The sequence below is a fragment of the Pseudophryne corroboree genome, chromosome 10 (assembly GCF_028390025.1).
Source record: "Pseudophryne corroboree isolate aPseCor3 chromosome 10, aPseCor3.hap2, whole genome shotgun sequence".
In the NCBI taxonomy this organism is placed as follows: domain Eukaryota; kingdom Metazoa; phylum Chordata; class Amphibia; order Anura; family Myobatrachidae; genus Pseudophryne; species Pseudophryne corroboree.
The window spans coordinates 36,009,946-36,032,375 of NC_086453.1; the positions used below are offsets into that span (position 1 = coordinate 36,009,946).

At 45.7% G+C, this 22,430-nt stretch overlaps 1 protein-coding gene across 1 annotated transcript; it reads right to left on the bottom strand.

Moving 5' to 3' along the window:
* Positions 1 to 1,206: 1,206 nt before the first annotated feature.
* Positions 1,207 to 22,346, bottom strand: LOC134966962 (phospholipase A2 inhibitor NAI-like). Its single transcript, XM_063943972.1, has 5 exons — positions 22,187 to 22,346; positions 12,508 to 12,621; positions 6,740 to 6,886; positions 3,406 to 3,543; positions 1,207 to 1,794 (listed from the first exon to the last, which is right to left on the bottom strand). Exons 1-5 carry the CDS (start codon positions 22,236 to 22,238, stop codon positions 1,601 to 1,603), a joined length of 645 nt encoding a protein of 214 aa, XP_063800042.1. The 5' UTR covers positions 22,239 to 22,346; the 3' UTR covers positions 1,207 to 1,600.
* Positions 22,347 to 22,430: the final 84 nt, after the last annotated feature.

Here is a 22,430-nt window from a genome sequence, read left to right on the forward strand (position 1 = left end):
TGTTTACTTATTTATTTATTATTTGTTGGTTTTCTTTTATTCATTGAATAATATTTGAAAAGTTAATCACATAATGATAGCGACATATTAATATCAAGTAAAAATACAATTTTCAGTGCTCCTTCAGTGGTAAAAAGTTTACTCTATTAATCGCAATTCCTCTAATAACACCCTGGGGCAGATGTATTAACCTGGAGAAGGTATGAGGAAGTAATAAATCAGTGATGAGTGCAAGGTGATAAACGCACCAGCCAATCAGCTCCAATATGTAAATGAACAGTTAGGAGCTGATTGGCTGGTGCATTTTATCACCTTGCACTTATAACTGGTATTTCTTCTCCAGGTTAATACATCTGCCCCAGGGCCTGTGTGAAGATTTACCTTACTCATTCCCCTTTTCCATGTGTAGCATGGGTCACAGCCGGGAGCCTGACACGGCTGCGACCTGTGCTACAGCCCCCTTTCCCACAGCGCTCACCAACCTGGCATATTGCAATAATAGGACTTTTTCTATATTTTATTTGACATTGTTTTTGTATTGACGTGCTGGGACTTTTTATTTTGTTTTATTTCATGTCCCCCATGAAAACAGCAGACAGTGTCTATCATTTTTAGGAACGGAATGGGTCCCATGATTTCTTAAATATGATTGAGCATCTAAAAGTATAGTTTTTGAAGTTCTTTGATATAATCAAAGGATAGTAAGATACAAATGGTATTTTTAACAAATATTTTTTTCTTCTTCAGGTGATTCTTATATCAGTCAGTTATTTTGTACGTCTCTTCGTAGCATTGGGTTTTCAGAAAATAAATCTGAACAGTTAAAGAATATTTTGTTTTTAAAAAAATCATAACATTTCTCACTGACTATTTTTTTATTATCATTCTTCATTCTTTTTTTAGTTTTCTTTTATTATTTATTTATTAAAATATAATAATTTTGTCATTACTCATTGAATATTGTTTTTTTTTTTTAAATGTAAATCACATAATATTAATGTCATATAAGTATGGAGCAAAAATACAATTTACAAAATGCTCCCTAAGTAAAACAGTAGTAAAAACTTAACTCTAATCATTGAATTTCCTTTACTAACACCCTGGGTGAGATGTAATGAAGTGCGAGTTCAGCAGCCGTGCAAGATGCCAGATGAACTCGGACATTTTTTTAAAGGGGCAATCATTTACAGTGCTAAACCATGACTTGTTAATGATTGCCCCTTTAAAAAATCATCCGAGATCGCCCGGTATCCTGCACGTCCGCTGACTTCATGCAAAAAAGGAGTAAAGGGTGAACTGATAAAAAATTTGGTGGAAAGACAAAGCAGACATTCCAACAACCTGTATTTGTGCAAAGACCAGATGAGGAAATTTACATATATACTTAAACCCAAGAAGATGATAATGATGACTGGCGTATCAACAGCATGATGATGTGATTAATAATGTAACATCGTGTCTCAAGCATCAACATGCAATTACATCATATATATATATATATATATATATATATATATATAGATGAGTCTCAGCAAAATTGCATAACTGTGTATTTTTGTATGAAGGCATTTTGCGTCATTCTTTTCTTTTTGTATTTCCTCTAAATTAGGAATTTTGTCAACAGTAAAGTTAATGCGGAACTGAAGAACCCGGCATATATGCCGACCGCTCCACTGCTGCAGTACGTGGTCAATACAACATTCAATCCACTGAAAGAAGAAACTCCCGTACCGAGTGTGTCACAGAAGCTTGGAGTGGTACAGCCACGGATGGCAGTAGATTGTGTTGTTGTTCCTGTGGGAGAAAGAGTACGCTGTTATTTCCACAGTCCGTGTCATGGGATTTCAATGAAAAAATAAAATACATTTTTTTAAAGTGAGTAACGAATGTGACTAGAATGTGCAGCTTTACACCTTGGATAACTGTTTGGCATTGTAAAATGTCCAGGCACAACCAGAACTGGGAAGTGGGTGTGAGTAAACTCAATACTAAACCAGTGTCCTAGAATAGAGCCAGTCAATAGGTCTACTGCTAATGGTAGACTTGCATTAGGTCAACAAGGTCAAAAGGCCGTTATGTAAAAGGAAGAGAGTAGAAAAGGTAGACACCATTTTTTTTTGCTTTTTTGGGTGTTTTGTCACTTTTCTGCCACAAACAAGCCCCATTAGTGTACCACGCCCTCTAGCATGGCGAGCGAGCTTCTGGCAAGGTACCTCCATCCGCTAGCGCTGCTCTCAGCACAGGTTACTATTCCCAATCGTAGTCCACGTGGATGGTAAAGTATGAAAAAGTTGAGAGAAAAAAAAGGTGTGTCGACCTTTTGACCCTATCGACCTTTTGACCCTATCTTTTACATGTCGATCTTTTGACCCTATCGACCTCATGCATGTCTACCATTAGTGGTAGACCTATTGACTGTAGATCTTTTTAGCGTAGATCTATAGACCGGATACCGGAAAACTCAGCAAAGCTCTGGACGAGGCCTGCTAGCATACATTTTAGGTAAAGCACCATCTCTCCCATTACATTAAAAAACAAAAACAAAACTAAGGCTTCTCAGGTTTTATATTTTTAACTGTTGCTACATTGAAAAAGACTGGTATAATGGGGGTCATTCCGTGTTGATCGTAGCTGTGCTAAAGTTAGCACAGCTACAGTCTTCTTCCCTGACATGCGGGGGGACGCCCAGCACAGGGCTAGCTCGCCCCGCATGTCAGCCGGCCCCCCCTCGCAGAAGTGCAAAGGCATCGCACAGCGGTGATGCCTTTGCACTTCAAGAGTAGCTCCCGGCCAGCGTAGCTTTAGCATGCTGGCTGGGAGCTACTCATCGCTCCCCGGCCCGCAGCGGCTGCGTGTGACGTCACACAGCTGCTGCGGACCGCCCCCCGTTCGGTCCGGCCACGCCTGCGTTTGCCGGACCAAACCCATGAAATGGCGGCCAAACGCCGCCATTCCGCCCCCTCCCGCCCAGCGATCACCTCTGCCTGTCAATCAGGCAGAGGCGATCGTATCCCTGCTACAGCCTTCGGCCATCTAGCATGCGCCGGCGCATGCGCAGAAGGGAACCGTTTGCTCTGCTGCATTGAAACTTAGCGAGCGAACGGGTCAGAATGACCCCCAATATACATAGTAAGATGTACATGTCACAGCCCATGGGTGACCCTAGAAGAGTGACTAATAACTTCACTCGCTTAAGTGTGTCCATAAAGCTGATTGGATGGCTGTTGTGTGTACAACTGACCAATGGTGGAGTAGGAATGAGGAACTCATGAATTGTGATGCTTCTGGATAATAATCTTCCAGGTTCTCAACATTAACATACAGCAAACATATTCCTAACACAATATAGTATTTGTTGTATAATTAAAAAGACCCATGAATATTTAAAAAATGAAATGTTGTTACCTGTTAGCACTGTTGACAGAATACCGCACATAGTCTCTGATCCAGTGCACGCCAACGTGTCTCCGGTGTAGCAATAGGCCGTGTTCGATGCACAGGTTCTACATGTCACGTTATTCGTCTGGGTGCTCTGGGTTGGCACTTTAAAAAAATATTATACGGTACATTGTGATGAATGAATGTACATTTTTATCATGCAAATATCATTTAAAGCATTGATATATATTGGATCTGACAGAGCATAATGTACATCTATTATATACGTGGTTTCTCCATGTTTTACAGCTATAATAGATGATTGTGTGTTCACTAAACCAGTTACTTGTTTTTTGTTTGTTTTTCTCTGGGGGTGGGGGTGGGGGGGTCTTATTTATTTATTATTATTTATTACCAGTTATTTATAAAGCGCACACATATTCCACAGCGCTTTACAGAGAATATTTGCCCATTCACATCAGTCCCTGTCTCAGTGGAGCTTACAACCAGTAGTCAATCTTGCTACGGGCAAGCAGGATTTTTGTCTGGGGTGCCGCCTCCCAGAGGGTGCCACCACCATGGCAAGATCCGCTACTGGTGCCGCCCGGTGCTGTGTAGATGCAGTGCTGTGCGGTGTGCGAAGAAGTCATCGCGCACCGCACTGCATTGTGGGAGCGGCACATAAACGCTAGTGGTCATAATTGACCGCTAGTGTCTATGCGGTGCTATGGGAGAGTCGTCCTTATGTCTCTCCCATAGATCTGAGAAGCGGCGCCGGCGGCCGGAGACGAATGGCAGCAGCGGTCGGGAAGCAGGAGCGGGGATTGTGAGTATTCATTTTTTTTTTTTTTAAGCGGCACAACTCTACAGGGGGCACAGTACTGGGGGCAATACTACTTGGGGCACAACTCTACAGGTGGCACTACTACTGGGGGCACAACACTGGGGGCAATACTACTGTGGGCACAGCTACAGGGGGCACAACTACTGAGAGCACAGCTACAGGGGGGCATAACTGACCACGCCCCTTCTCCATGAAGCCACGCCCCTATTTTTTCACCCTGGGCACCACAAGGTCTAGATCCGGTCCTGGTTACAACCTATGTTCCCTACCACACGTATACGCCACACCGTGGTGGGAATCAAACCCACAACCTCAGTGCTGTGAGGCAGTAATGCTAACCACTGCACCATCTGTACTGCCCATGAGTTTTACATAGTAACATAGTAACATAGTTTCTGAGGTTGAAAAAAGACAATTTGTCCATTGAGTTCAACCTGTTAGTGATCTGCTACACTGTAATATTTTTATGACTAATTATAACTGTGGTGAATGTTTAGCCGTTATGTCAATTACTCTTTTTTTTATTATTATTATTTTATTTTATTACTATAGTGCATGATTTACCCACCATAACCCTGTATATCCTTATCCATTAGGAATTTACCTAGCCTATTCTTAAACGTAATGACCGAGTCCGCCATTACTACTCTCTAGGGAAAGTTTAACTTTTTATATATGGTTGTCTAGCTCCCACCGCTGTCCTGTAACTCTGTCACCACTTGGGATTGTTAACTGTACTGTTATTCCCACTACTGTCTGGAGGTACACTGATTCTCAAGTGACTTTTTGCACTATATGGGGGGAATTCAAATGTTTGAAAAGTCGGTTGGGTGTCTGTTTTTTCCTATGTATTAGATAGGAAAAAACAGACACCCAACTGACTTTTCAAACAATTGAATATCCCCCTATGTGTCATATATTCTTGCCATTATTTTAATAAACAAAAAGTTTTTCAATACATCTGGGTCATTTTAGTTAATCTATTACTATACCTTCATCATTTACTTGCAGCACCTCACAGTCACAACTGCAGGTTATATGTAGAACTTAGAGATACTTGTACACAAGGATATTAGGCACCTTACAGCAGTGCTCAGAATAACACCCGTATTTATATTTAGATGCACAGGCGCAGAAAGTATTAGAAATGTATTGGCCAGTACTAAGTAGTGATAGTGAGGTGACTATCAGGCACTTAGGGGGGAATTCAATTTGGCGTAAGGTTTTGACCACAAAAACACCCACGAACCTTGCACCCAATACTGGATTACCATATGTTTGTGCGCTCCTGATACATGCTGTATCCAATTTTTAAAAAATGCACGCAAGGTTTTCAGCTCTGAAAACCCTGTGGTGCAAGTAAGAAAAACAAAACAATAATAATACTTACCTGCCCGGTGGTATTCGTGGCTCCCCTCCATCTTTACACTGGAGAGGGGGCTACACTCACACTCACACTACTGCAGATGACCGGGCCCTGATGCTGGATGAAGAAGACCACTACAGAAGATGAGTAATTACAGACTAATTAAGCTAATTGGAAACTTCCAATTATTTAATTAGTCATGGGTGCTGTGATGTGTATGCGGGGGGGGGGGGGGGGGGTTGCAAGGGTGTCAGAGCAAGTTCCATGGAAATCAATTTTATGAAAAATCAGACTTGCTTTGGGGGTGTGTCTCGTTTTCTCTCCTCTAATTGAATAGGAAAACCCAGAGCAGCAGGATTTTAAACATTTTCTGCTCTGACTTGAATTCCCCATATACACATATAAAGATCAGAATCCAATTACGGCGAAAAATCATTGGCAATTTTCCCAGATGTTTCACCAATACTTTTTTTTTGCCCAATCCTAATAAGACGCATGAAAAAGAAATCAATTATCGCATGGAAACACACAGGATCAGTGAAATGTGTGTTTTTGCGTTTGTGTCCCTGAAAAGCCGCCACTTATAGTGGATTTTATTTTGCCTGCCTGAAAAGCTGTGGCTTGCGCTGGCTTTTCGGGGATAGCCCCCGGCGATAGGATAATTGGACACTGGCCATAGGGCCTTATACAGACCCTGACGCAGACGGACGATTTTCATCCACCTGCGCAGGTGCTGTGCCCGCGGTGAGCGTGTGCCATCAATCATTATGCAATCACATCCCGAAAGATGCTTTTGCATCATGATTGACGTGCGGCGGGCACCCGGGAGCGGCAGCGCAGCGCTGGGGGGTGGAGGGCACCAGGAAACGCAGACATGTCATTGCCGTTTCCGGGGACAGCTGATGATGTTGTCTGCGCTATCTGAGATCGGAAACATGGTGGCGATGAGTCTGCTTACGCAGCCATACCATGGCTATGGCTTAAAAAATTTGGCAGTGGCTTTAGCTGTCTGCAGTGGGGTGAGGAAGTGATACATTGCAGTGGAACCTCAGGTAAAAGCTGAACAGTATATTTTATCTTTGTGAGTCACATCTGAGAAGCATTTTAATATAATTAAAAGGGGGATACTAAACCCTGCTGTAGACACTTACATGTTGGAAGAGTTGGGGTGCAGCTATCGTTGTTACAACATGTTGTCGCCGTTTTGACTGTCCCACCGGTAAAGGTCCAAGTTCCAGTTAGATTACATTTAGTAGTTGAGCCGCATGATAAGGAGTACTGATTGGAGGGAGAACTTCCTGTGTACAGCATATGAGGAAAGGCTTAATATTTGACGCAATCCATAGAATATATATATATATATATATATTCTCCAATGGAGGCACTCGGTATAACTAAAAGAAAGACTCAGACTCCAGCTTGTGGGCCACCTTTCACATTTCAGTATATATATATATATATATATATATATATATATATATATATAGTTTTGCAAGGATCGGTGGCACTCGGACAGTCTCTCAAGTTGTTTTAAAAAGGCATAAATTAATTGTTCCAACGGCGTTTCGGGGACACACCCCGTCGTCAGGGACTTGTGATGTACTGTCCCTGTGCCGCCGATCCTTGCAAAACCATATGAGGTTAGTGCTACTACTGGGCACCGCAGCAAGTATTTATTATATCCCCTTTGAGGAGTGCCGGGTACAAACTACTTTAAATATATTTATATTTATATATATATATATATATATATATATATATTACAGTTTTTTTCACACCACACAACAAACATATTAATCATTTATTACATTTGTAACAACATTTGTGCTAGTACATTGATATTAAATTTGCATTTGTATAGACATTTCTAAACAATCATAAAATAAAAAAATAAAAAAGTATATGTAAGGAGAATATCCTTATATTTATACTTATATATCAAATACCCTTAAAAAAGATATAAAATCTATATAATTTTTTTATATAGATATTTTTTCTCTATAGATGTTTTCTTTCACGTATAGTATTATACATGTGCTGCTTCTTAGGTAACTGTATAGAGATTATGGGTTTATTTACTAAAGCCTTGGATTAACATTAAGATAAAGTAGACAGAGATAAAGTACCAGCCAATTAGCTCCTAACTAACATGTTACAGGTATTAAAGGGGGTGTGGTTCATCAAATCGACAGTGTCTAGGTCGACAATGTTTAGGTCGACCACTATAGGTCGACAGTCACTAGGTCGACATGGATGGAAGGTCGACAGGGTTTCTAGGTCGACATGTCCTAGGTCGACAGGTCTAAAGGTCGACATGAGGATTTTTTTTTTTGTGTCGTTTTCTTCGTAGAGTGACCGGGATCCCAAATTAGTGCACCGCGTCCCCTCGCATGGCTCGCTTTGCTCGCCATGCTTCGGGCATGGTGCCTTCGCTCCGCTACCGCTTCGCTCGGCACACTTTACCGTTACAATCGTAGTCCACTTGGATCGTTAAGTATGAAAAAATTCAAAAAAATTAAAAAAAAATTGAAAAACTCATGTCGACCTTTAGACCTGTCGACCTAGCACATGTCGACCTAGAAACCCTGTCGACCTAGTGACTGTCGACCTATAGTGGTCGACCTAAACATTGTCGACCTAGACACTGTCGATCTTCAGACTGGATCCCATTAAAGGATAGTCACTAGAAGCAATGGGTTAAACCATATATAAAGGTGAAAATAGTAGTGTGTCTTACTCGCTGTAAAGCTCACCATACATTTGATTTAGCCTCTTATACATCTGTGACTTGGTAATCCTGCATGACATCACAATCACAGTATAAATAATTACCTAAATGTGTCTAGACATAAATATCAGAAGATACAGTATTATTGTGTAAGGATCACCACTTCACATCACTGGATAACTGCAGCAGATACTTTCATTTTATACTGTACATTGGGCCTAATTCAGACCTGATAGCTGCTGCAAATTTGTTAGCAGTTGGGCAAAACCATGGCCCTCATTCAGACCTGATCGCTCGCTAGCTGTTTTGTGCAGTCCTGCGTTCGCATAGTCACCGCCCATAGGGGAGTGTATTTTAGCTTTGCAAGTGTGCGATCGCATGTGCAGCCAAGCTGTGCGAGCAGATTTTGTGCAGTCTCCGCGCAGCCCAGGATTTACTCAGCTGCTGCGATCACTTCAGTTTGTCTGGTGCCGGAATTGACGTCAGGAACCCTCCCTGCAAACACCTAGACACGCCAGCATTTTCCCAAACACTCCCAGAAAACGGTCAGTTGACACCCACAAACGCCTTCTTCCTGTCAATCTCCTTGCGAACGCCTGTGCGAACAGATTCTTCGCACAATCCATCGCTGGGCAGCGATCTGCTTTGTACCCATGCGACATGCCTGCGCATTGTGGTGCATGCGCAGTTCTGACCTGATCGCAGCGGTGTAAAAAATGCTAGCGAGCGATCGGGTCTGAATGACCCCTTATGTGCACTGCAGGGGGGGCAGATATAACATGTGCAGAGAGAGTTAGATTTGGGTGGGTTATTTTATTTCTGTGCAGGGTAAATACTGCCTGCTTTATTTTTACACTGCAATTTAGATTGCAGATTGAATACACCCCACCCAAATCTAACTCTCTCTGCACATGTTATATCTGATCCCCCCTGCAGTGCACATGGTTTTGCCCAACTGCTAACAAATTTGCTGCTGCGATCAGGTCTGAATTAGGCCCATTGGTAGGTATTAGGAAATAAATTCCACCTTTATCTTTTCTGCTGCTGTACTTGATCCCAGAAATTGGTTGGATACAGCAATTAATTCATTTACCCTACTGCCCGCCACAGACTCGGAACTGCGCTGTCACCGCTGATTGCACCTCCCGGGAGCGCAATGCCAGCACCACGTGATGTCATGATCCCTGTCTTGCCAGGAAGAAGTTCCCTGGTGCTGCATCAACCCTGCCATGGTGACCATCTGCCAACTCATCCACACAGAAGGTGGCTGACAGACTGAAAGTGAGAGCAGCTGACAGTTAACAGGGGAGGGGAAACAGAGAGAGAGAGAATGAAGGGAGGAGGGCACATATAGACAGAATGAAGGGGGGCACAGAGAGACACATAATGAGGGGGGCACACAGAGACACAGAATGAAGGGGAGAGGCTGTTTGACACATTGAAGGGGGAGGCTGAGAGACAGAGTGAAGGAGGATGGTAAGAGATGCAGATGGAACATGATGGTGTGGCTGAGAGACAAAGGGGGGAGATAATGGTTTGGCTGAGAGATGACACAGGGGAGAGATGATGTTGTGGCTGAGAGACGATGCAGGCGGGAGATGATGGTGTTGCTGAAAGACGACACAGGGGACGTTATGGTGTACTGACAGACAACGTGAAGAGGGAGATGATGGTGTGCTGAGAGATGACGCAGAGGGAGGTGATGGTGTGCTGAGAGACAATGCAAGGGGGACATGATGGTGTGCTGAGAGAGGATGCAGGGCAAGGTGATGGTGCGCTTAGAGACAATGCTGGGGGAGGTGATGGTGTGCTGAGTGACAACACGGGGAGAAATTATGGTGTGCTGAGAGACAACTCAGGGTGGAGATGATGGTTCGGGCTGACAGATGACACAGGGAGGAGATGATGGTGTGGCTGAGAGACAACGCAGGGGGGAGATGATGGTGTGGCTGAGAGACGCAGGCAGAAGATGATGAACTGGCTAAGAGATGCAGGCGGGAGATGATGATGTGACTGAGAGATGCAGGTGGGAGATGATGGTGTGGCTGAGAGATGCAGGGAGGAGATGATGGTGTGGCTGAGAGTCGCAGGGGTGATGGAATGACTGAAAGATAACACAAGGAGGATATAGTGTGGCTGAGAGACACAGGGGGAGATGTTGGTGTGCTGAGAGACAAAGGGGGCGATGATGGTGTGCTGAGAGCCAATGCAGGGGGCAGGAAGTGACACATGGGGCACGAGTCTGGTTGAACCGCTGTTCAACCACTTTTACTGTGATTAAATTGTAAGTTGGAAGATATCGTTACCGCCTAGCTGTCACCCCTCATCTGCTATCCCCTGTCATGCCAGAAGTATTGGACAAGGGATGAGAGAGAGCGGGGAACCAGCAGTGACTGGGAGCTGTCTAGCGGCAGGATATGATCCATTTACCGGCTGTCGGGATCCGTACTTTCAGGATACTGATGCCGGAATCCAGACAGCAGGTGAAATGCCGGCGGTCGGCATCCCAAAGGTTTGCCCTCATCTGTATGTCCAATGGCATAGTGTCCACTCACATGTCCTCAGTCCCAGCTCCAACAACATGAAGTGACACTCCACTTTTCTAACACCCCTCCCCAACAGTGGCTACCTCAATAACTTCTGGCATGCAATCGCATAGTGATGGGTGGCGCATGCGCACTATAGCCACTGCACATTTGGAGACCCTTTAGACGCGGCCGTGCACGCAAATGCTGCGGCTGTATCCAAGTCTGAAGAAGGCCAATAGTTTGCACCTACTACAGTACAATGCAGCTCTCTATGCTCACCTTCAGGGCTGCCATCAGAAGTTGTGGGGACCGGGACTGACAAAATAGACAGCCCCCCCCCCCCCCCACAAAAAAAAGATTCTGCCACACCTCTCCACTCCTATAGGTGGAGCATTGTGGACCTGCAGGAATGATTCACAGAGAGCTCATGCAAAGGGAAGGCTTGTTCTAAGAAGTCCTCTCTGCGCAACAGCCCACTGTTGTTGCGAAGCCCGGTGCAGCACTCCAGGCAGTAGAAGCACGGGGTGGTCCCCCCTCGCTATAAGAGCCCGGGACTCCAGTCCCCATAGTCCCCCCCCCCGATGGCGGCCTTCTTTACTGAGGATTAGGACCATTGAAACAAGGTAAATCCAGTAAGCATAGCAGTAGGTTTTTTTTTTGGCTTCTCAGGTCATCTAGTACAGCTGCTGTTCCACCTTTTAAGTCCTCAGCTCTGAGATAGCAGAGAGGGGGCTGATGCAAGAGGCTATGGGGGAAGGTGACGCACATGCAGTGCCATCTTTTTTGCACATGCATAGTGAAGCTTCATGCCACATGCTACTGAGCGAAGCAGTCAGGATCCTGGCAGTCAGCATGCCGACGACAGAATCCCAACACGATTCTGAATGCCGACACCAGCATCCAGAATGGGTGCACCATCTCGGCGCCTGGAATCCCGACAGCCGAGATGCTGAGTGAAGAGACAATGCGGCTCTGGAGAGGTAAGCCATGGGGGGGAGGTTAGATTTAGGCTGCATTCCGGAGGGTTAGGGTTGGGCTGCATCACGGAGGGATAGGGTGAGGCTGCGGGGAGGGGGAGTTAGGGTTAGGCACCCCCCTCGGAGGGTTAGGGTTAGGCTACTGGTTGAGGGGAGGTTAGGTTTAGGCAGTGGAGATGGGGGTTAGATTTAGGATCTAATGGGGAGGTTATGGTTAGACATTGAGGGGGGTGGTTAGGGTTAGGCACTAAGGGGGGAGGTTAGGGTTAGGCTGCGGGTAGGGAGGGTTAGGGGTGTGGAGAGGGGAGAACACCCCTTACTCACCCCTGTTGGGTTTTTAATCAGCGGAATCCAGGCATCTGTATTTTGAAGGCCGGGATCTCATATTGATCCCGCTCCTGACCCTGGGCAGCGGGAGAACCCAGCACTGATGCTTCACATGTAGAGATGTGTCCAGCTCTATGTATGGGAGGAAAAATGCTATTCTTGTGCGAATTTTTAATTCATGCCCAATCTGCCACCAACTGTGCATCAGCCCCATTATTTCTGGATGTTTGTTCCTATTTGGGCAGCGTTTGCGCTTTGTAGTTATAATAGATAGCGCCGGACATCTTTATGTAACTTCACCCACTATAATCAATACCCATCACCATGACATACAATTCACCATCCAGCTACTGACATACCTGTGACTACAGAGTATGCTGCGACACAGACTTCACCAATGGCGCAGGTCGCTGTAGGCTGATTGCAGGCGGTGCCAGTAAGATTTAAGCAATTGTAACATGTAATGGAAAAACCTGAAACAGAAAACACAATATACATTAATATACAAACATGTAGTAATGTCAACTCACACATACTGTATATTGTAAATAATAATTATAATTAATAAAATATAAGGAATAGTAACAAATTATTAAGATTCCAATTATTCTCATTCGTTTTCTTATTTTTAGCCTTTATCTATTATTGTGCAACATAGGGTATGCAGCACTTTACAGAATACACAACCAGATACAGTACAGGCATTAATAAGATATATGAAATGTGATTTTCAAGGCGTGAACTGGGCAGTGATAAAGCGATTGCACTGTACTGTGATGATTTGTAGGAGAGTTATGGGTGTGGTTACACTTCCGTGTGATTCTGAGTCATGCACAGTGAGAAGGGAAGACTATGGGATTGGGTAAAAATAGAACGGTCCAGACCCCAGAACACTTGACTGGACCGGTTCCTTGTAGAGACCTCTACCAGTGTGCAGCTTGTAGTGTTGCTCCTGTCATCCCCGACAATAGGGGTGCCCCATACGGGGTGGTATCTGTGAAAACTGTCACTGGGGTGGGAGAGATTACAGCCTCCCCACATGGTCCAAAATATATATATATATATATATATATATATATATATATATATATACAACAATAGAGGAATCGGCGCCAGGGGGTCGTATCAACACCCAATTTTTTAACCCTTGAATGGTTAACGATGTTTAAAACAAAGTAATAACATGTTCCAACATATAAAATTTATTAAAAGACATAATAACTTCAAAATCAATATTGATACAGAGGAGATGTGTTATTCCACACTTTAAGCAGTATGGCTCTTAGCGTTGAATACAATTGTAGGTGATTGACAACAGTCTCCTCCTTCTCCTTATAGTTGGTTCGGAGATAACATCACAATACAGATATATATATATATATATATATACTAGGTGCTTCATCGCGCCCTACGGGCGCTCTTCACACCGTTGCAAGGTACTACGCCCCCTTTACCCTTGCATGCCTTTCTGGGGTTCAATATTTGTATTATATGGAGTATTACCTGCATTCCTTTGTTAGTGGTTAAATATTGCACAATGAAAGGGTGTGCGATGGTGAAGGAGGCGCAGCCCCTTGTGATGGCGCGAACAGCACCTGCAGGGCACGATGTACAGAATGTAGTGGGTGCGGGGGACTCTGCGGATGAGGGAGGGTGTCTGTAGATGCTGCGGGTGGAGGGGGGGCAGAAACGGGGGGAGGCCCGGATGGGGAAGGGTCGGGAGGTGCTGCGGGTGGGGGAGGGGCAGAGGAGTGGGGGCTGCAGATGGGGGAGGGGTCCGGAGGCACTGTAGCTGGGGAAGTGGCAGGGGTGCCACGGGTGGGAGAGGGGCAGGTGCGGGGATGTTGCGGATGGGTGAAGGGTTCCGTAGGTGCTGTGGGATGGGAAGGGGCGGGGGTGCCGGGGGTGGGGTAGGGGGTCCGGAGGCGCCGTGGATAGGGGAGGGGCAGGTACGGGTGGTGCGGCGGATGGGGAAGAGGGTCCGGAGGCGCTGCAGGTGGTGGAGGGGCAGGTGCGGGGATGCCATGGGTGGGTGAGGTGGGGGGGACCGCAGATGGAGGAGGGTGTCTGCAGATGCTGTGGGTGGTGGGGGGCAGGTGTGGGGGGAGACATATATGGGGGGTGGATGTTGGAGGGGGTCTGGAGGTGCTGTGGGTGGTGGAGGGGCAGAGGAGTGGGAGCCACGGGTGGTGTAGGGGGTCTGGAGGCACAGCGTGTGGGGGAGGGGTGGAGTGCCGCATGTGCTGGAGGGGAAGGTGCGGAGGTGTGGTGCATTGAGGAAGGGTCTGGAGGCGCTACGGGTACTGTACCTGCCAAAAAGGTAGTTGGAGGGCATGCAGTAACAGGGCCAGGACAGGAGTGACAGGGTCAGAACAGGGGTGACGGGGCCAGGACAGTGGTGACAGGGTCAGAACAGGGGTGACGGGGCCAGGACAGGGGTGACGGGGCCAGGACAGGGGTGACGGGGCTAGGACAGGGGTGACGGGGCCAGGACAGGGGCGACGGGGCTAGGACAGAAATGACAGGGACAGGATAGGGGTGACAGGGCCAGGGTAGGGGGGGCAGGACCAGGACAGGGGTGACAGGGCCAGTATAGGGTTGACAGGGCAAGCACAGGGGTGACAGGGCCAGGACAGGGGTAACAGGGCCAGCATAAGGGTGAAAGGGCCTGGATAAGGGTGACAGGGCAAGGCCAGGGGTGACAGGGACATGACAGAACACAGGGCACGGGAAAGATTGGTATTAGGGACAAAACAGTGGTGACAGACAGATGTGTCTTACCGGAGTTACTGCTGCTGGCTGCTGCTGTTCCACTCCAACCTGTTGGTATCTGCTGCTGGTGGAGACTTGGCATGGCTGACTCTCTCAGGCTGGAGTCCTGCTTCCTCTGCCCATCAGCATCCCCCCTTCCCCCTCAGTTACACACCGACTGGGAGTGACTGGTTAGCCCCCAGGAGACGCTGCGACTGGAGGGAGGAGGGGGTCATAGCATGCACGTGGCGCGGACCTCGCAGCTGCCGGGCACTGTGGTAAGGGGAGACTGGGAGTGACTGGTTAGCTCCCAGGAGACACTGCGGCTGGAGGGAGGAGGGGGTTGGAGACTGCAAGCAGCGTGGACTTCTGCAGCGCTGCCCGCCGGCTAAAGTGTGTGAAGGAGCTGGGCGCACCTCACTGCGGGCGGCAGCGCTGCAGCTAGCGGTGGGGTTGCCGTGGCTGGAGATAACAGGCAGTACGGAACCTGCACAGCAGCAGGTGCCCCACAAAACTGCAGCTAAGAAGCGTGCTAGAAAGTGACGCTCCTCCGCACCAGAGAGACCCTGCTGAATATGCTGATGTGGGGGGTCAAGTACACAGTGAGCCGGTGCCCGTCTGTCTGTACGGCATACCCCCTCACACACCCCCATACCTCCCAACTGTCCCGGGGTTTCGGCAGCAGAGCCGGATTAAGGGGGGGGGGGCAGGGCGTACGTACCGTGGGCCCCACAGTTTTAGGGGGGCCCCCGGCTGGAGTAGCTCTGTCCCAGCTCAGAAGCTCCCCCGTCCTGCCAGCAACAGCGGCAGCATTGTGCTACAGTCAGCACACGCTGCTGCGTGTTGGCAGGTCTGTGGTGTTGCAGGGAGGCAGCAGTCTCCCTGCTTTCTTCTGCCTGTGCGGGTGTGTAGGGGGGAGCGACCACCTCCTCTGGATTTAGCCCTAGCTGAGGGGCCAAAATTCCCGGAATTTGCATATGGGGGCGTGGCCACGCGGGCCGCGATTAGGCCACGCCCCCAGTCCCACAGCAGGCACAGCAATGAGATGGGGCTCCCCTGTCTCAAGTGCCCTGGGCCCCCCGGACTCATAATCCGCCCCTGGAGGCATGACAGCAGCTCACAGAGCGCTGGGCATGCCCCCTCAATGACAAAAACGGGGGCCCTCCCGTGAAGCCACGCCCCCTTTTCGCCGCACGTGTGTCCCTCCTTCTGCCTGAAGAAAGCTGGGAGGTATGCACCCCTGTCTGCCTGAAGAAAGCTGGGAGGTATGCACCCCTGCCTGTGCCATGCCCATACCATCTGCTTCTGCTCCTAGTCTCCTATAGATTTGGCCAGATCTATGACTCATTTGACTAACTCCGCCCAGTGTTGTGACTCCGCCCAGCGTTAGCAAAAGAGTCACAAAGTCACAGATCTGGGCTATTATATAGGAGATATTACTAAAAATCCCTATGACTGCATTTGCAAGCCTCATCCATCACTGTTGGGTGCAAAAGATTCATCTGGAACAGGTGTCCAATATACAGTACATTGGCGTACTGTGATTGAGTATTAGTGCTGGCTGGCACACATACCCACGACACTCCCATGACATTCCCACAACAGTTCCATGCGCTCGCTTGGTCACCGGCCAGAACGCCCTTTTCACAGATAGTGTGCTGCGTCAACGGACAGATCAGTCCATACGCCCTAGCAATTTCTGTTTGTGTGCGCAAAACTGATCTGCGGCATGCTGAGAACCCGATATCACTCTTTGGCGCATGCGCAGTATGCTGAAATCCGCAATACCTGAATTTGTTTGTATATTATATAACTTGTCTACAGTTCTTTCCATGTTATAATTAGAAAAATATTGAATTATTTGATGATATATTTTATATTCCATATTGCAGCAAGAACCGAGCGAGTTCTACTGGGGCATGGAGGGCTGCGAATTATCTTGACCCTCCTGACTATGAAGAGTTGTAGCAGAGTAAGTGATAATGGCAAACTTACAGTCACTCTGCTTATAGAGGGGGAGATGTATCAAATCTTGGAGAGAAATAAAGTGGAGAGAGATACAGTACTAACCAATCAGCTTCTAATTGTCACTATAAAGGCTGCATTTGAAACATGATAGTTAGAAGCTGATTGGTTGGTATTTTATCTTTCTCTACTTTATCTCTCAAAGGTTTCATACTTCTCGCCCAGAATGCAATATGAATTTGATTAAGCAGCAGATGTAGTTATATGAGAGGTTCTGTCGGAACCTTGCACAGTGACTTTCTGCGGGATGTTAGCATATAAAGATCTGACCGGCTTTATCATTGCCATAAACGCATCGCGGCAGCGACTACGTGCGCCCGGCCGCAAATATTCCCACCAGCGACTAGACAGTGAACAGTCTATGGGCTGCGGGTGCGACTATACATGGGTGCCCATGTACTTGCACGCTACTGCGTGTACCAATAGCTGCAGCCTGGATGAGGCTGGCTACAGTAGATCTGCAGAAAAACCTTCTTTATTTTTAAATGTGGCAAATAAAGATGTAACCACAAATAAACAGATATTTACCCACCATAATGGGCGAAAATGTGCGCAGCGGCGCGTCACGTGAGGAGCCAGATGGAACCTATTCACACCCTGTCTATGTGTCGGTGGAATGCCAGGTGAGTAGGAGTTTGGGAACCAAACATCACTGACTACCAGGGGCGTAGCAAGAACTTTGCTGCACTCCCTGCACCTATGGTAACTATACCCTTGTATATAACACATGTAACTGTGACAGGGAAGGTGGCCCCTCTCAGCTCTGGGCCCCATAGCAGCTGCACTCCCTGCACCTATGGTAGCTACACCCTGTATATAACACATGTAACTGTGACAGGGAAGGTGGCCCCTCTCAGCTCTGGGCCCCATAGCAGCTGCACTTCCTGCACCTATGGTAGTTACAGCCCTGTATATAACACATGTAACTGTAACAGGGAAGGTGGTCCCACTCAGCTCTGGGCCCCATAGCAGCTGCACTCCCTGCACCTATGGTAGCTACACCCTGTATATAACACATGTAACTGTGACAGGGAAGGTGGCCCCTCTCAGCTCTGGGGCCCATAGCAGCTGCACTCCCTGCACCTATGGTAGTTACAGCCCTGTATATAACACATGTAACTGTGACAGGGAAGGTGGCCTCTCTCAGCTCTGGGCCCCATAGCAGCTGCTCTCCCTGCACCAATGGTAGCTTCGCCCTTGTCTATAACACATATAACTGTGACAGGGAAGGTGGCCCCTCTCAGCTCTGGGCCCCATAGCAGCTGCACTCCCTGCACCTATGGTAGCTACACCCTGTATATAACACATGTAACTGTGAAAGGGAAGGTGGGTCACTCTCAGCTCTGGGCCCCATAGCAGCTGCACTCCCTGTACCTATGGCAGCTACGCCCTTGCTGACTATGCATTTTTGATCCTCTGTGACAACAAGGAAAGTAATGCGGACAGCCAAAAAATTGAGTACTTCTAGGAATTCTATTTCCTGCAACACTTAGAGCTGTCATCTACTGTGTCTTAATTTATGGATTACACAAGAGGGCAGCTTCAGGACAGCATGGCTCCCAGTGCCGCAGTGAAAATGCAGTCACCGAATCGGTTCTCTGTCAGTCTTTCCCCAGCACACACAATATAGGTAATTAAGACCAACAACAGATCTCTTTGACTTGCTGCTTTTAAACATGTCCTAAAGAACTGGTCCTTTGTGAAAGACATTAGCAGTTTAAATGTCCAGCCATTGTTGAAGGCTCCATGATGAAATATAACAAGAAAAAAGGAAATCAACTTCTATTAGCAGCACTCTTTCCCTTCCACGAGAAAATTAATTCTTCTTTAATAGAAATAACATTTATAATTTTATTTATAATCTTAAAATTGTTGAAACACTTTTTTTGTATTTTATTTCCTTTAATACAGTAAGCCAATTAGAGACAACAGCAGCTTAAGATAAGCAGAGATTACTCAGTGTTCAATATATACGATTTAAAGCAGGAACACATTTCATGTTGCATTATTGGAGAAAGAAAAAATATTCCTAGCGCATGGATATATGAGGAAGAAATAGCAATTATACTTAAGTCTGCTCAAAATATCAAGTGGGGGGGACCTTTAAAAGTGACAAGGAACTGGCTCTGCTCTTTATTTGGGTGGTCTTCAGTATGCCGAATGTCGGGATCCCGGCGCACAGTATACCGGCGCTGGGATCCAGACACCCGGCATACCGACAGCTATTCTCCCTCGTGGGGGTCCACGACCCCCCTGGAGGGAGAATAAATAGCGTGGCGCGCGTAGCGAGCCTGCAAGGGGCTCCTTTGCACTCGCCACACTGTCGGTATGCCGGCGGTCGGGCTCCCGACGCCTGTATGCTGGTCGCCGGGAGCCCGGCCGCCGGCATACCATACTACACCCCTTTATTTATCACTCCTCAGAAACCTAGCTGGAAGAAGCGGACAATAGAGATTAATAGTGCATCATTTAGCTGGGATTATCCTATATATAGAAAGCAGGAAAAATTAACACTACCCAGTAATTTTGGATAGGAACACAGTCCACAGTATAGTTTGGCTTCAAACACTTTCAGTATATCATCCATTAGCAACAAATGTTGCATTTTGATTACTGAACCCAGAATTGTATCAACATCATGCAAACATTGTTACATTTGTAACCCTCCTACAATATCACTGGCAAAAGCAGCCAGTGGTTATCTAATACCCCTTTTCCACTAGCTCAAAAAACACGGGTAAATGCACGGGGGCGCGCATTTACCCGTGTTTTTTGCAAGTGGAAAAGGGTAAACCCGGATCAAGTGACCCGTGAATCCTACCCGGCTATTTACCTGGGTAGGACACGGGACTGATCCGGGTAGGGTTGTAGTGTAAACGGGAGCCGTGTCGATGCGACACGGCTCCCATTTACACTGTATGGAAGGGCGGCGCTGGGAGATCATGTGATCTGCCTGCGCCGCCCCTGCCGCGTCACTAGAAGCGTCACCAACCTGGCATATGCCGGGTTGTGACTGCTGATGGGAAAGGGGCCGAGCACGGGTCGCAGCAGGGGGCAGCTCCCGTGTCAGGCTCCCGGCTGCGACCCGTGCTCGTAAGTGGAAAAGGGGTATAAGGAACATAAATTTAAATCACAGGTATTAGACTAATTTACAGAATAAAGACAGCGTACTAGCTTTTAAATAATTTTTTTTTTTAAATTTATTCACGTAAATTTATTATTTCTTCTTCACACGTTTTTCTGTCTCTAATAATTTTATATTTCACTCTACATGACCCCTCAAAAATAAGGGGACACATAATACATCATATGTGATGACAATAAAGTTATCTACATCACATATGGGTATTGGAACTTCTTTATTTTTACAAGATTATAAATAAAATTATAAATATGTTATTTCTATTAAAGAAGAATTAATTTTCTCGTGGAAGGGAAAGAGTGCTGCTAATAGAAGTTGATTTCCTTTTTTCTTGTTATATTTCTATATGTACATTTAAATCAACAAGCAGCACCACTTAAATACACATATGTTGAAATATTTGTCTGGTCAACACAAACTGTTATGCCATTAATATTCCCTATATAATATCATTCATCTATAATCTGGTGCGGGAGTCTCTCTAACTCGAAACCGAAGGCTCCATGATAACATACAGTAGGTCTGATTTCATAATGCATGTTTGTATGTGTCAGCAATTATACTGCAAATTTATGTGAACACATCAATAATAGAATTGTAAATCAATTTAAAAAAATGATAAAGGAAATAAAATACAAAAAAAAAGTGTTTCAACAATTTTACATTTTCTGGGGCGGGTGGTGCCGGCTCTGCAGCTTCCTGATCTGCTTCTCTGCATTTGTAGCTTACGTGCTGGGGAGTACTTAGCCGAAGGCCAATATAGCTGAAATTCTGCATCCTTCCCATTCTTATGAAAAGAATGAGACCACAAACAGTACCTGACCCTCAATCTTTTTAGGCGCTGTGGAATCCTTGTGACACCATATAAATAAAGAATAATAATAAAAATAATAACTAGCTGATGCGCCCTGTTTCAGCCTGGCAAAGATTTGCTGGGCAGAACATTTTACCCCTTTTCACCTCCATAGGAGTGGATTCCCAGTATTATCATTGCTTATTGGGTGGCTGCACATAACTGTCCAGACCACCCAGCAGGTCACATGTTCCAGATCATCCAGCAGGTCACATTTTCCAGAGCACAACGGTGATGCATTGTAATTGGCTGGCAGAAGTTTTGCCATATAACTCTGAAACAAAGCAACCAATCACAATGCCAATATAATTATGCAAATCTACGGATGACGGGGTATATTTACTAAAATTCGATTTTGGTTCTATTTTAAATTGACCAGAATACAACCAACATCATGACAAAATCGACTACAGTGGTTCTATTCCAAGTAGCTCATTTGCTAAAAATTGATTTTCAGTTCTTTTTAAAAATTGTTGTGTGATGTGAGTTCTATTTGAAGTTCTAAAAGTGTTCTATTCATCAAAAATCAACCCAAAAACTGATAAAAATGTCCAAACATCGCCCAAATATTGGTAAAAAAAAGTCACAAAATTAACCCAAAATAGACAAAAGCATTTCTATTGGTCAAAAAAAGTCACATGCACTGTATTACCCAAAAAATACCTTCACCCCTGCGCTAATTTGCATATCCACGATTTAAAAAAAATCATTGCTGCGCGTTTCAATACCATGATTTATGCAGCTAGAGCCGCACGTGTTTCTCGCCCATGTCTTTTCCAGCATATTGAGGTTTCACACAATTCTACATTAAAAAAATAAAAAATAAAATAGAACTGTTTCTGATAGCTCTATTGAAAATGGTGATTTTAGATCGATGTTGGGTCGATGTTGAATCGATGTTGGGTCGATGTTTGGGTCAATTTTCAAATCGACTATCAGTAAATATGGGTTAGGAATTGAACTCTATATTAAAGAATTGAAGGTTCTATTGTAGTTCTATTTCAGTTGACTTTGAGTCGATTTTGACTTTAGTAAATACCTGTCACACAAAATCGATTTAAAATCAACCTCAAATCGTCTGAATATCAAAATTGACCTTTAGTAAATATACGCCCAAGAGCTTTCATTTGATATGTGCAGTGCTCAGACAACGGCTTCATAAAAATAAGTTTCTCATAAAAATCGCACTTACATTATTAATATAAAGATAATAATAATAATAATAATAATAATAATAATAATAAAAGTATATCTGTGGAATAGTTACCTGTTGCAGTCAGAGCAGAAAGAATAAGCAGGGATCCTAGCAGAGAAGTCATTATGAGTCAGTGATGGGAACTAATGTATAGAAGAAAGAGGTGAAGTCTCAAAGTCACCTCCTTATTTATGCTTTAACAACTCCGAGGCGGAGAACTGCTGGTGGGAGGTTACAGACACTGGAAAATACAGCAAATTTCTTCCATAAATATTTAAGCATTGTTTCCTTGAATACAGCAAACAGGTGAGTCATA

What these genes read in the sequence shown, in the direction of transcription:
- LOC134966962 (XM_063943972.1), bottom strand. Translation starts at nt 22,238, where the DNA reads ATGACTTCTCTGCTAGGATCCCTGCTTATTCTTTCTGCTCTGACTGCA. An exon ending in AGCATACTCTGTAGTCACAG is followed by an intron (nt 6,887 to 12,507) that starts GTATGTCAGTAG and finishes TGCTGTACACAG; the next exon opens with GAAGTTCTCCCTCCAATCAG. An exon ending in CACCCCAACTCTTCCAACAT is followed by an intron (nt 3,544 to 6,739) that starts GTAAGTGTCTAC and finishes ATTTTTTTAAAG; the next exon opens with TGCCAACCCAGAGCACCCAG.